Source organism: Poecilia latipinna, unplaced genomic scaffold (assembly GCF_001443285.1).
Source record: "Poecilia latipinna isolate Pla-1442-1.1 unplaced genomic scaffold, P_latipinna-1.0 Scaffold189, whole genome shotgun sequence".
NCBI lineage: Eukaryota > Metazoa > Chordata > Actinopteri > Cyprinodontiformes > Poeciliidae > Poecilia > Poecilia latipinna.
Window position 1 is genome coordinate 74,062 of NW_015112805.1, and position 13,867 is coordinate 87,928.

Here is a 13,867-nt window from a genome sequence, read left to right on the forward strand (position 1 = left end):
GGGAGGCTGAAGCCGTTCTGTATGTACCTTGTGTATTGCCTCAGTAAGTCAACCCAAGCTATTTCCATTCCGCTCCGTGTGATAGAGGACATGTCTCCGAAGGGACGCAGACAGACTTATCCCTCTTTTTCTCCGTCCAATTTATGCAAATGACGGCGGACGCGCAGGAATCTGGGGGACAGCCCAGCACACTCCAAAATGGCGAACCGCAACAAGGGTAAGCGCGTCTAATGAAACAAACGGTCTTCGTGTCTGTAGCTAAACTCGAGAACATTCTCCGAGCGTCACTCAAACATTTTCCAAGTCTGTTCACTGTTGTCCTACAGCTGTACACGGTGGAAGCCATGTTTCCTGTAGCAGTAACTTTCTTTTTCAGCCGCTAGCTCCACCTGTCTGAAGCTAACGCTACCCTCCTCAGGCCGGAGAACTTCACAGAGTTCAGAAAGCAGCCTTCCTGCCGTCTGCTGTCTCTCTATACCTCACATCATTCTAACTGTAACATTCGAGCTAATTCACTTTACCACAACTGAATAACAGCGCCCAGGGAGCTGCATTGAGTTGAGGTCTTGGTAGCTGCTCTTTGCTATCTGATGCTAACTGTGTGCATTTTCCACATAAAGATGTTGAAGAGGAAATCTACGACAAGGTCGTGGATCTGACGGAGTACGCCAAGCGGCAGCGATGGTGGAACCGCCTATTCGGGAAGAACTCCGGGCCCGTAGCGGAGAAGTACTCCGTGGCCACACAGATTGCAATAGGAGGAGTGAGTGGATGGTAAATATTTACCTTCCTAACGCACCGTGCTGCCTTCAGGGGCCGCGTGTTATCCGTACTGCTCAGCTTTCCAAGGTTAAACGCACGCCTACATCCGGTAATGTCCGTGTAAAAAACGGTCCACTGAATTTGTTAAATAAATCTAAACAAAATCCTAATGGCGTTGATGTAATTAATGGAACTTTTTTTTTCTTCCAGACAAGCAGTGGATAACGTTTTTTTTATATATATAGGCTTTACAACATTTTAAGAGACAGTTAATCCCTTTAAGATGCAGTATGTAACTTTTATTAAAAATAAATAAATATATATATATTTATATATATATATATATATATATATATATATATATATATATATATATATATGTTTTTTTACATAATATGTGCTTCCTGCCCATATTCACGCCCACACACCAATTGGAGATGGACCAAACTTTGCTAGAACCGAACCAGACATTAACCAGCTAGACTGAGACCTGACAATGGAGAAGAAGCTTTAGTTTCCCAATGAACAAATACAAAGCTGTTTCACATTTCTTCCTGAGGCAGAAACTGTCATTTAATTTGAACCCCCTTGCTGTTGTGTATGTTTGGCTTTAGGTGCGCAGGTTATCTCTTCCAGAAGGTGGGGAAGGTTGCTGCCACAGCCGTAGGTGGAGGTCTTCTGTTGCTGCAGGTATTGTTGCACCTCTGTTTGTCTTGGAACATCTCAAGCTCTCGCTTCTGTTTCACTGGCCCGACTCTGCTTTCAGATAGCCAATAACAGCGGCTACGTCCAGGTGGACTGGAAGAGGGTGGAGAAGGACGTGAACAAAGCTAAGAAGCAGCTAAAGAAGGGAACAGATCAAGCAGTCCCAGAGCTAAACACATTCATGGAAAAGGTGAGGTTCAAGGGAGATTGGAAATGAGAATTATCTGGTTCTTCAAAATTAAGCCGCTGGGACTTTCCTGCTAAAAGCAAACTAGAGTACGTCCTCCATTATTTCAGATGTTAGCTTTCTCTTTGGATTTAATTTCTGGCAAACAGTTGCCACATCTTTACATCAACATCAAATATTTAAGAGAAATTTGGGCATTCTGATGTTCAGAAGTCATAAATTTGTAAAAAAAAAAAAAATAAATAATAATAATAAAGAAGTGTTTTTTATGATTAAAGGCTTAACTACTTCATATTAAGGGGGCAGTGTTATTTAAAGTTGACTTTTTTGAGCTTTACATCATGTCATAATGTTATTTCCTCTTCAACAATATACCTACCTGAAGTGTTGCCTTGATTCTTTGATGCATGTTTGAGAAATCATTTTATCTCCATGGCAACCATGCAGCTGTGCAAAAGGCCTGGTTGAACCTAGCGCTGCCTTCCAGGACGAAGCTCCTCCTCAGAGTTTCCAAGTTTCTGAGCTTCTGTCTCAGAGCTAACTAATTCAAAGACGAAAAGGAGTCGGATGGATTATTCAGATTAACTTTAGTGAATAAAAGAGATGAACGAATCATACATAATGTGATATACGAGTGTAGGAACTCGGCTAACAAAGCTCTTTCTGGGGGAAAAAAAACCCTCCAAATTTTCTTCTGCGTCTAACTTTAAGTTCTTCTAGCTTTAAAGTCATCATGGGATATATAGTCCATTCTGTTGAAGGTCCACAAATAGTCCATTTTGAACCAGATACCAACTATCAAATTCTTACTAAATCTATGGCATAACAATTACAGCTCAAATAGTTACTTATATTAAACTATAATGTCCTAAATAATAAGTCATAAACAAATCCTGGTTAAACCCAAAACAAATTCTCAGCAGAGCAGCCGTCGCCCACGACTCCCCCGCTCAGCTGCTTCAGCCTGGTGGAACTACACATGTGCTGAGCTCGTTACACAGTTTAAGGGGTAGTTTTATCAATATATTTAGTTACAACTGGATCTGAATTGTGAGTACATTCAAGATGTTGTGGCTCAAAATAAAAATGAGTTTGACCCCCGTGCTTTAAATCATTCTCTTTTTTTTTTTCTTGCAAATTTACAGTGTGATTTACATTGAATGTCTTTGCTTTTTTTTCTTGTATGTATGTCAAATGAATGTAGAAATTTCAGATTTTTTTTGCCAGAAATGTACTCCTTTGTAGCTTCCTTATAATTATTATTTTATCTACAAATGAATCTAATGCTCCATTGCAGCTTAGTGATATGTTTCTGTCTGATTATGATGCAACTTCTGGAGTTTTGTTTTTAAATAAATTGAATTTGTTTCACATTGACGATATAGGGAAATGTGTTTCATGTGTGAAATAAGATAATTATTTCACTATAAAGCGTTTCAATGCAAAAATAGATCAAATGAAAGCTTATCACTTTCTTATGCATTACTTCATGTTTGTCCGTTACATAAAATCCAGCTGAATTTCAGTGAAATTTACAGTGTCGAAACATGTGAAGGGTCTGTACTTTAACAGACCCACGCTCATTAAAAGATCCAAACCATGCCTTTAAAGAGACAGCAGCGCAACTTAACAGTTCGGCTGAGTTCCCCTTGTTTGATGTGACGTCTGCATTTCCTTTTCATTTTGTCTCCTCTAAGTCTTGGAAGCTGATTTTGAACATCATTTCTGTGTTTTTTCAGTCCACAGAGTTTGTGAAGAAGAACATTGTCGTCACCGGCGGTTTCGTGGGAGGGTTCCTGCTCGGCCTGGCGTCTTAGGGTGTGCCAAAGCAGAAGAGTCTGCGTCCCTCTGTCTTTACAAAATCATGGTTAATCGTTATTGCAGGGATTCTGAATTTTTTTTCAGCAGCAAGCAGCCAGTTTCAGTTCAGCTTCCAGATATGTTTCTTTTTTAAGCTGCACACCATTTTGTCTCTGAAACTGTGCAACCACATCAATATACTGTGAGAGGGAAAGTCAGGCTTCATATCGGGCTGAATCGGATCTTTTACGGTATGTAGGCTTAGGCTTAAAGCTGAAGAACGCGGAGGCTTTCTAAATGTTATTTTCTATTTATTTGAACCAAACTGAATTTGTTCCAGAAGGAAAACACATGCACTGTTTATGCCAGACATTGGGTGGCTAATTACCTTTTTTTAAAAATTCACATTAAGGTTTCAATCAATGCCAGTGTTGTAATTTATAAATCGAAACATAACAATCTTTATACTAAAATCTTGAATATTAAGTGCTGATGGATGTGGGAATTGCATTGCCTTCTTCAGAGGTATGAAATGGGTTACATCTGCCACACTAGCATCTCATTTTTATATATATATATATATGTATGTATGTATTGTTGAGCGTAGAAATAATGTCTATAATGATGGTACTGGGAGACTGTGGATTGCTTACTCTTCAAGGAAATAAAAATTATGTCAAATGTTTGCATTTGTCTGTTTTTTGTTGTTTAACTAACCTAAAAGTGGAGGACAAAGTAAAGTACAAGTCCTTTTCATTGACACAAAACAGTCAGTCACAACATAGGTTATGTCTTATGAACTGTAGAGGTGGGCAAATTGGATTCAAAATTATTTTGACAACAATATACCAGAGTTCTTAAGTTATTTATTGATCCTCATTGAACAGTAAGGGGGGTAAAGTAAAATTAACAATCCTGACTGTGGGCTGTTTGGGGGATTTTTTTAAAACATTAATTTGACTTTATGGTCATAATAAATAAGATTTCTTATGGTAATTTGTCACGATAAATGATAAACAGTACATGCCCAACCCGAATGAACTGTATGTAAACATTCAACTCAATTGGGGGGTAATATATTCCAACTATATTATCATTACTGTACAATGTCAGTTTGGTGATGTAGTCCAAGTTACCAGTCTCAATGTTGACCAGCAATATCAGGAACAGGATTTTATTGTTATCATGCAAACCCAGCTGCTGTGGCTGTGGACGGTTCTCACATGCAGTACTCAGGTTTTTTGTTCTTAGTGAACATTACGTCTAATTTCTTTAAAGTTTATCCAGCTCGTTTTCCGTGGTTGCAACTCACACACGCTGCTGCTCTTCCCACAATATTCCGTTACAACTGTGCATCTGTAAAGGGTTTATTGCCAGGGAGCATCATTATAAACCATAAGTAACATTTTCTTTAACGTTTTTGTACTGCAAAAGCTCTATAAGACACATAAACCCACTATCCTGAAAAGCAGAAACATTTAAACTTGACCGCCTTAGGCGAGTACATAACAATTAGCGTAAAAAGTCAAAAACAACCAACAGCCAAATAATTCACTATGATAATGTCTGATTTATGTTTTTTCGCTAAGTCCATTAATTTTAAATGTAGGCGTTTCGCCATATTTTCTCCCTCGCGTTGCTAGGAGACGCTCCAAACAAAAAGCGCTTCCTTGGCAACCTTCACCATTTGTAACTTCAGAGTAGTCGGTAAAGTGAAACATTTTGAAGTTTTTTTTTTTTTTTTCATAATGGCTCTACCGCTTATGCCCGGAAACTCACCCAATGCCCAGGTAAGAGTTCAGTCAGCATTTATCTAACAGACTAGCTCAGCTATGTTAGTTTTTTTATATATATTTAGAGCTGCGTTGCATTACGGTGGCAGTAGAAGCGGCGTTGCTACGTTGGGTCTTATTTGTTCCTTTTTGTAGGCACAATGGTTCTGGTTGAATCGTTGCATGTGTACACAGCTATTCCCTCTGGTTATGGATGCGGTGTAAAGTATAGAGCAGGAATGATTTCTGCTCTTAAACTTTCGGACAGTTGTTAAGGCGTAACTATGGCAACTGTCCAGGTCAAATAACTATGTGTAATATATTCAATTCAAATATCTTTATTTATCCCCGAGGTGCTATTTGAAAATATCCTTTCATATTATGGGCCCAGCATTCTTCCGTTGCGTCACTCTGCTGCAACAAACGATTTTTATTGTCTCCAGTATCGTCGCCATCCACCGCCACGCTTTGAAGATGCTTAAATGACATGAGTTGTGACATTTAACTTCTCTTTAGGATGAATCAAGTATTTTAGAATTTCACTTGAATTTTTCGAAAACAAGTCATATATAAAGAAATATGTGACGTCATGTTTTTTTTCCATATACATCAACAAGTGAAGGTAACATGTTGTGCTATAAAATTACACTATGTGCCAGGAAAATACATAGTACTGCCCCTTTAAGAAGCCATTTGAAATGAAGAACTATGCATGTGGTTACTCGGCAGGATATTCTTAAATCACTGTGTACTGACAGTAAAATAGTATGGAAAAAAAAAAAAAAGATCATTTTTTGATAGCCTCCATCTTGAATCCGTCATGATAGATCCTGGTCTGTCTCCTCTGTGTCACAGCTAAAGAAGGAGAGATTTCACAAATCCCAGCATTTCATCGTTTACGGTGGAGGTATGGTGCTGGACCTGGAGAAGCCGGGTATCGGAGGAGAGCCTTTAATCGGCCAGAAGTTTCTACCAAAATATTCTGTGTATCCCAAAGGAGAGGGCAGTGACCTGCCTTCATGGGTTGCTTTTGACAAACAGGTAAAACTGACTGGACTCAGTTCCTCTGTTATGGATGCAAAAACGGCTAATAATATGGCTAATAGTATATTTTTTTATAACACCTTTTACCAAATCAAGTCAGTGATTTGATCACTTTAAGATCAAATAACACAATTGTGAATTTCTATGAACTTCATTGGGATTATGCGTGAGTCAGGAATTTTGGTGATAAGTGTTATTTGAAATTCTTTAAAGTTTGACGTCCATACACTGCAAAAAGACAAAATCTTATCAAGTATTTTTGGACTAATTTCTAGTGCAAATATCTTTGTATTCTTGAAATAAGGCTGTACTAAATTACAAGTACATTTTCAGCAAGTTATCAAAGCTTATTTTAAGACCACCAGTGCATGATATTGATGTAAAAAAGGGCTTTAGTTCTTCTGGCAGATCATTTCACTTATAAAATGGGTGAAATGTCTTAATGTAACTGAAATAATCTGCCAACTAGAACTTTTTCCATCAATATTAATAAATTATCTACTTAAAACAAGCTCATACGCCTGTTTAAAAGTTTCAGAGAAACTTGCCGGGAAGTTTCTTTGAAATTCATTTTGTCTTATTTGAAGTGTGCTAAGATATTTGCTCTAGACATTTTTGGGCTTTCTTTCTTTTTATCTGGTGAAAAAAAATGAAGAAAACAACAGGAAGTGGTGACTTTAATTGAGTTTGGTACTTAATGGAAACATCACAATTGCCAAATTGTGTTTTTCAACATTTGCAGAAAATTGCCAAAGTTTTACGCACGTTAGTAATGGAAAAGCTACTAGTGAGTTACAGATAAGTCTCTAATTTACAACTTTGAAGATGAAACATTCATGATTAGTTTGTAATGGAGCAGATAAAAGGACATTTTCTAACTTGTTCTAATTGAGAACATTTTGTTAATTTTTCGGATCATGTGAGGACTTCCAGATGGTTCCCATCAGTCACTTGTCTGCTCCTCTGAATAATGCTCTGGGTTGTGAATGCTTTTGCAATACTTTATTTCAAGTGAATTTACTGTAACCAAGCAGCAGAACTACAGTGTAATTAATCCCAGCTTCTCCCTCCAGACTCTTCGTTTTGATGCTTACTTCAAGGAACCTGAATACGATGCAAAGGTCGAGACACACAGAATCAGAAAGTGTAAGATCTTCTTCTACTTGGAGGATGACACCATCCATGTGATAGAGCCGAGATTCAAGAACAGCGGCCTCCCTCAAGGTGCCACCGACACGTCTGAAACTACCTTAGAAACCATGCACTTTCCTCACTTTCCATGGTCCAGCTGTCTAAGAGAATCACAGGTATGACAGTAAAACGGTGAATAACGTTGGTCCTCCCTGTGGCAGGAACGCTCATCCACCGGCACCGCATCCCTCTGCCTCCGCCCAACGACAACCAGTTCTACAACGTTTTCCATTTCAACATCAACAAAGACATAGTGTTTTACTCTCGCACGTTCACGGTGACCGACTGTGACTTGTTCACAAAGAACTTCCTCTCTAAACTTGGTATAACGCTGAACGAGCCAGCCACAGTGCCGGAGGACCCCTACACCAACCTCCGCCTGCAGGTAGAGCTCGTTCAGTCACATGACAAGATCAGGAAACCTCCCTCCCCTGTTTTCACAACTGAGAAATTTCTCAGTTCTATCAGTACTGAGAAATTTTAGTAACAAATGAGAATTAAACAGCAAAAACTGAAGAAGAAGAAGAATACTTGGTTAGGTATAAGGACACTTCCTGCTTTACACTCATCCAAAATAGCTAAAACTATACACAAGTGTGTCACACCCTTTCTTTCCAAAAGTAAGAGTAGACATGTGGAAGTAATATATCCAGTATTGGTTATTGGCCGTAACAACAATATTCACATCGGATATCGACCCAAATTTTCATATCGATGCATTCCTTGTTTTTGTTGTGTGAGGTTTTTATTTTCGCTTTATGGTTGTTGTGTTTTATTCTGGATATTTAAAATATCTTCCAGTTCCAGTGTCCATCAGTGTACAGACAATCAGAAAGCCATATGATTTCCAATGGAATAAGTGTGTTAGAAAATGGACTGATGGATTGCCTTGACAGAGCGAATTTGTAGTGACATGCCATTATCAACATGTTATCTGAAAATGGTTTCAAAACAACAAAATTATCACTTATAACAATAATTACGCTGCCAACAAAATTTGTTATTGTGACATGCAGAAAACTTTGTCAAACGTCTAATTGCTGAAAGTGACCAGTGTCAGAGATTGGTGGACGCTACAGGAAGTATCTTACTAACAGTATTTAAACCAAAGGGGGGCAGCTAAGGAGGTGTCCTAACTTCTTGCTCAGCTAGAAAACACCTTTTTTGTCGATATTTTTGTTTAATTTGTTAAAACAAAGAAACTATTTTGGGGTTCTTGGCTGTCTCCAGCAGGCCTCGGCAGTCTAGACAGTGACTTAGCTTGTTTGTGCCTCTCCACATAGCGAGAAAGAAATTAGCACTGGTCTTTCAATAGCATTTTCACTACACTCCCTGATATTTTATTCATGTCCACTCATTCCCCCTTTAGCACGAGGCGAGCATGAATCCTCTTCGTCCGTACGAAAGACTGCACCCGCTCAAGCAGTTCCTAGAGAACGACGGTAAAACTCTGCGCTTCTACTGCCTCTGGGACGACACAGACAACTTGTTTGGAGATCAGCGGGAACTCGTGCTTCACTACTACCTGGCTGATGACACCATTGAGGTCATCGAGGTGATCCCGCCGAACTCCGGAAGAGTACACGTCCCCAAATTCTTACGCCGCTGCAAACTACCTAAGGTGAGGGCAAACCAAGTCAGTCATACACTTTTTTCATTACACGAGTCACATGATCAACAACTGAATGTTGCCACTGGTGTAGACCAGGAAGAAGAAGACGACGAGCAGTTGGAGGATCGTGGCGCGACTTGTTTTCAAATGTCCTTTTAACCAGATACATTTTACTCTTTATTGAGTAATTTCTTGTTACTTTTTACTGTTACTTGAGTAAAACTATGTTGAAGTAGTTCTACTTTTATTAGAGTAGAATGTTTGGCTCCTCTACCCAGCTCTGACCATACGCATACACGTACCCAGAACATGGGTTACCACTGTCCAAGCTCCTCCTGAGTGAAAGACCTTTTCAGTACATCACAATGTAGAGAAGACAGTTTTAAGAGGGAAAGTTAAAAAGATTTTAAATGCTAAAGGGCGATTAAAGAGCCCCTCAACGTTCCAGTCTTCAATAAAAACTCATCCACGTTGTCAGGACTTCCAGTCTCCCTCAAGCATTCTGGCTTCTCCTGCGCTCTCTCGCTGAAGCCTAATTCATTTTGAAATGCAGCCATTCCTCAGTCCTGATTGTGACTGTACTTATGTGTGTAGGTGTGTGTGTGTTGACACTCATTTTGTTTGCTTCCATGCCTTTTCATAAATTTCAGCCTTAAAGGGGTCAGCAGGATTCTCCATCAAAGGAAATTCCACTCTCTCCCACTTCCAGATCTGTTCTTCTCCCTGCTTCTCTCCGTATCTATGGAGAAAAGATTCTTACATCTGTTGTGTTAACCCTTTTTTTCTGTCTCTGGTGTGTGTGTGTGTGTGTGTGTGTGTGTGTCTCGGCGTGTCTCTGCAGAACGCTCCAGTGCAGATGAAACCCCCTGGAGCGGTGACAGCCCGGACCGTCCTCAACGTGTTTGGCACCATGAATGAAGGAAAGCACGTCGTACTGGACAGCTGTGACGTACGTCCAGTCTCAGTAGCAGGGGGTTCGCAGGGGTGGACTGTAACAGGGTACATTTAAATGAGTACAGTTTTTTGAGTATTTTTTTAAAGGTTTTGTTGGCTCTAGTGGCCTTTATTTTAAAGTAGTTTGACAGGAAGGAGGGTTATGAGAGAGGGGGAAGACATGCGGCAAATGTCACCAGGCTGGGAATCGAACCTGCGACCACCGGCATGAGGAGCACCCCAAGTTTTTTGAGTATTTTTACTCAAATTACTTTGAGTGTGTTCATAAGTTCTTCGAGGAACTTACGACTTTCGGCTAGGCTGTCAGAATAAAACATTTTGCTGGACGATAAATTGTCCCAGAGGTTATTGCGATAAACAATAATATTATTGCTTGGAGACCATTTAATATCAAAGTTCAATAAACTTAAATTTATAATGAACATTTAACTCTGAAACTGATATACATTTTAAACATCCAAAATAAATAAACAACAACAGAAACAACAAATAAAATGAATTATAAAAAAAAGAAAATGTCCTTCAAGAAAAGGGACTTGTTGAGACCAATGCATCAGACTGAAGACTTTTGTTTTTGGTAGAAAGAGAGAAAAGAGAAAATTATTGAACTCATTTTAATTTATCATGCAATGAATTGACTTAATGCTCATTGATGTAGACCTAATTTCGACTCCACTACATTTCTAGGAAGATCATCCTACCTTTTCGCTTATCGTAGCTTTGTACTCTACAGTACTGTCATAGCCGTCTTTTGAGAAATGTAAACCGTTGCCATCCAGTTTGCTCTCGCTCTCCTGCAGATCGGAGCTGCCACTGACGAGTTCTACAAGGACTGCGACCTGGCTATAGGCAAAGAAATAAACGTTTTCGGAAGACGAGTTCTCCTCACCGACTGTGATGAATTCACCAAAGCGTACTACCGCTTCAAGTACGGCACAGGTAAGGAATCACTACTTTGTTGAGAAAACAACCGCCTCTTTGGATAGTTTGTAGTTATTTTTACTATAGAGCTCCTGCTTTCTGCTGCATTACCTAACTCTGACCACTTGAGAGCAGTAAGTGCAAGCATTTGCAACAGCTACTATTCCATACGACTTGATTCCTTCCTGAAAGCAGTGTCACAGGCTATGTTCGCAAAAGGGGCGGGGGAGGCGGGGAGCACATATGTTTTTTGTTGTGTCTGTTGCACACCGGTTGAAACACTTTCGACATGTCGAAAGAGTTCGGCACCTCGGAGAAACCCGGGGCCCCTACGTCTGGGAGTTAAAGCCGCAGCAGGCCATACGGGGGTCCCTGCAGTTGAAAACTAAGCTTTTCCTGGATGTAGCTGCCACTCGGAGCAGGTTCTGGATTAGTCACAGTAGTAAAAAGCGAGCGCAGCCCCTACTGACAGGCCCCTGTGATGGAGGGTCCTGTCCGACTCCAAGCAGTCATAGGTCAGATCAGGGATGGATTACCTGCTTCCCCCTGGGTTGTTTCAGCTCTCTTCCAAGGTTTCTTTCTTCTTTCAAACTGTTTTGTCTTTCCTCCCTCTCTCTCTCTCTCTGCTCCTTCCTCTCAGAGGATTTCACCCCAGTCCAACACAAAGCTCCTCCAGCCCCCAAACCGCCAAGGCTTGTGCCCCCCTACAATGGCTTTGGCTCCGAGGAGGACTCGTTGGGCAACTGCCATGGCCTGATGCCCAAACCCGTCCACAAGGACTTCAAAAAATTTATGGAGAAAGACAGGTTTGGATGATTCAAAAAGTAGCAGTGAAATGAAACAGTGAAGTGTTTGCAAACGGGTGCACATCCCCTTGTACTCTTTCACATTTTGTCACATTAGAGAAGCAAATATTTGTATTTTATTATGGGTTTATATGTTATACTGCAAAACAGCAAATTATACCACGTACCTTTAGTCTAGTTTATGGTGCAAATATCTTAGTGTTGTAGAAATAAGACAAAACTAGCCTAAAATTAACTTTTCAACAGGATATAGAAGTTTGTTTTAAGTCAGTAATTCCTTTAATATTGATTTTTTTTTAAAGTGTACTAGTTCAACTGGCAGATTATTTCACTTATAACAAGTAGGAATGGGCATTTATTATATCGTTTATCATTTATTGTGATTTTAAAAAAATATTGTGATAAGGATTTTGATTTATTGTCATCATGATAAATTCCAATTAATGATGTTTAAAAAAAACCCAAAACTGTTTGTATTTTTTGGATTTTTAGTTTTACTATTTTCTCCACAGTTTTTTGTCATTAAAAGTATCAGTAAATCAGTAGATTTGATTATAAATTAAAATATAAATTTCAAAAGGCTATCTGACTTTATAATACACACATAGTCTCTAGAGCTTAAATGTTGAATATATATTTAGTAACTACTCATTGTTATTTGTTATTGTTGTATGTTCTTATTACCTCATTTATTTAATTTTTTTTATTGTGTACTGTGCTGGGTCAAACAAAATCCCCCCTTAGGGGATCAATTAATAATAATAATAATAATAATAATAATAATAATAATAATAATTATTATTATTATTATTATTATTATTATTATATATACATACAATGTGCAGCTTAATGATACAATCACACTTCTTCAAGTAACTCATGTCCTAATAAAGCGTATTTCTTTTTAAGAGCAGTATTTGTGTGCGTATAGTTGCTGTGCCATTCAGTCACAGCCATACTAAAGTTACCTAAAAAGAAGTAATAAGGTGTTATTGTCACTTTTATTGTTATCACAATAATACCACAAATATACCGTGATAAAACCTTAAGTCCATATCGCCCACCCCTATCAACAAGCCATTTTTACCATGTTATAAGTGAAAAATTCTGCCAGTGGCATTACTCTTAGTGCTTTTGTTAATCAATAATAAGGAAATATTATTGATTATAATACCTAATAATTTCTATGTTAAGTTAAGAAATGTAACATAGAAACTACACCAAAATTACTTCATAAAATGTGTTTTTGCAGTGTAATTTTTGTCCTACTTGACAGGTAAATCGTGTTGGTCAATCCAATAATATCCCAATAAAAGAGAGTTAAGGTTGTGGTTGTAAACGGATAAAATGTGCACAAGTTTGAGCAGGAAGGATTGAAACCCTGTGTTTTTTTCGGTCACTGCAGCAGTGGCCTGAACAGCAACGTGCTGAGATTCAAAGCCAGGATGATGACCACGGATCCAGTGCACAGAGGGCGGGTGTTCCTCATTAGCTACTTCCTGTCTGATGACTCCTTGAGCGTGTTCGAACTGGAGCAGAAGAACTCAGGTAGGGCCGCTCGGCTCCAGAAATGCTCCCCGGCCTGGAGGTGCTAATCTTCACCTCTCCTGGTAAATGTTAAGGTCTCAGACTCCGCCTCCAGCTCCAGAATACTGTAGAAACTGACAATGCATTACAGAAACGCAAATCTTACCAAGTAATTATGGCCTAGTTCATTGTGCAAATGTCCTAGTATACTTGAAGTAAGACACAGATAACTTTTCAGCATGACGTCGGAGCTTGATTGAAGTACATTATTCCTTAATATAAAGTACTAGATCCACTGGCGGATTATTTAATCTGTTGCCAGACATTTTTCTCATGACACAAATGAAATAATCTGTCAATGGATCTAGTTCTTTTTCATCAATATTAAGGATTTATTGACTAAAAACAAGCTCCTATATCTTGCTGAAAAGTTACTTATAAGTTGAATTGTTTCAAGTGTACTAAGATATTTGCACTAAAAAGTAGCCAATAATCATGTAAAAAGCTGTGGTCCACTGGGAAAACGTCAATAAACGTCGTTCGTCTTGCTCCAGGTGTAATTGGAGGAAAGTTCCTGGAGCGCCAG

At 39.0% G+C, this 13,867-nt stretch overlaps 2 protein-coding genes across 2 annotated transcripts in view; both read left to right on the plus strand.

Annotated features, from left to right (window-relative positions):
• Positions 1-3,587, plus strand: fundc1 (FUN14 domain containing 1). The gene is made up of 5 exons (XM_015030680.1): positions 1-217; positions 621-774; positions 1,377-1,452; positions 1,529-1,657; positions 3,394-3,587. The coding sequence occupies exons 1-5, from the start codon at positions 199-201 to the stop codon at positions 3,469-3,471; spliced, it is 456 nt and encodes a 151-aa protein (XP_014886166.1). The 5' UTR covers positions 1-198; the 3' UTR covers positions 3,472-3,587.
• Positions 3,588-5,101: 1,514 nt separating this feature from the next.
• The window catches only part of efhc2 (EF-hand domain (C-terminal) containing 2), a 20,142-nt gene continuing 11,376 nt past the window's right edge, over positions 5,102-13,867 (plus strand). The window contains exons 1-10 of the mRNA XM_015030675.1: positions 5,102-5,244; positions 6,082-6,267; positions 7,344-7,494; positions 7,623-7,846; positions 8,831-9,082; positions 9,915-10,022; positions 10,828-10,966; positions 11,589-11,754; positions 13,160-13,302; positions 13,836-13,862. Of these exons, the coding sequence (XP_014886161.1) occupies positions 5,203-5,244; positions 6,082-6,267; positions 7,344-7,494; positions 7,623-7,846; positions 8,831-9,082; positions 9,915-10,022; positions 10,828-10,966; positions 11,589-11,754; positions 13,160-13,302; positions 13,836-13,862 (1,438 nt within the window). The 5' untranslated portion in view covers positions 5,102-5,202. The remainder of the gene's footprint in view (positions 5,245-6,081; positions 6,268-7,343; positions 7,495-7,622; positions 7,847-8,830; positions 9,083-9,914; positions 10,023-10,827; positions 10,967-11,588; positions 11,755-13,159; positions 13,303-13,835; positions 13,863-13,867) is intronic.

Coding starts and splice junctions, on each gene's coding strand:
- fundc1 (XM_015030680.1), top strand. Junction 775..1,376: donor ATAGGAGGAGTGAGTGGATG/GTAAATATTTAC, acceptor GTTTGGCTTTAG/GTGCGCAGGTTATCTCTTCC. Junction 1,453..1,528: donor GAGGTCTTCTGTTGCTGCAG/GTATTGTTGCAC, acceptor CTCTGCTTTCAG/ATAGCCAATAACAGCGGCTA.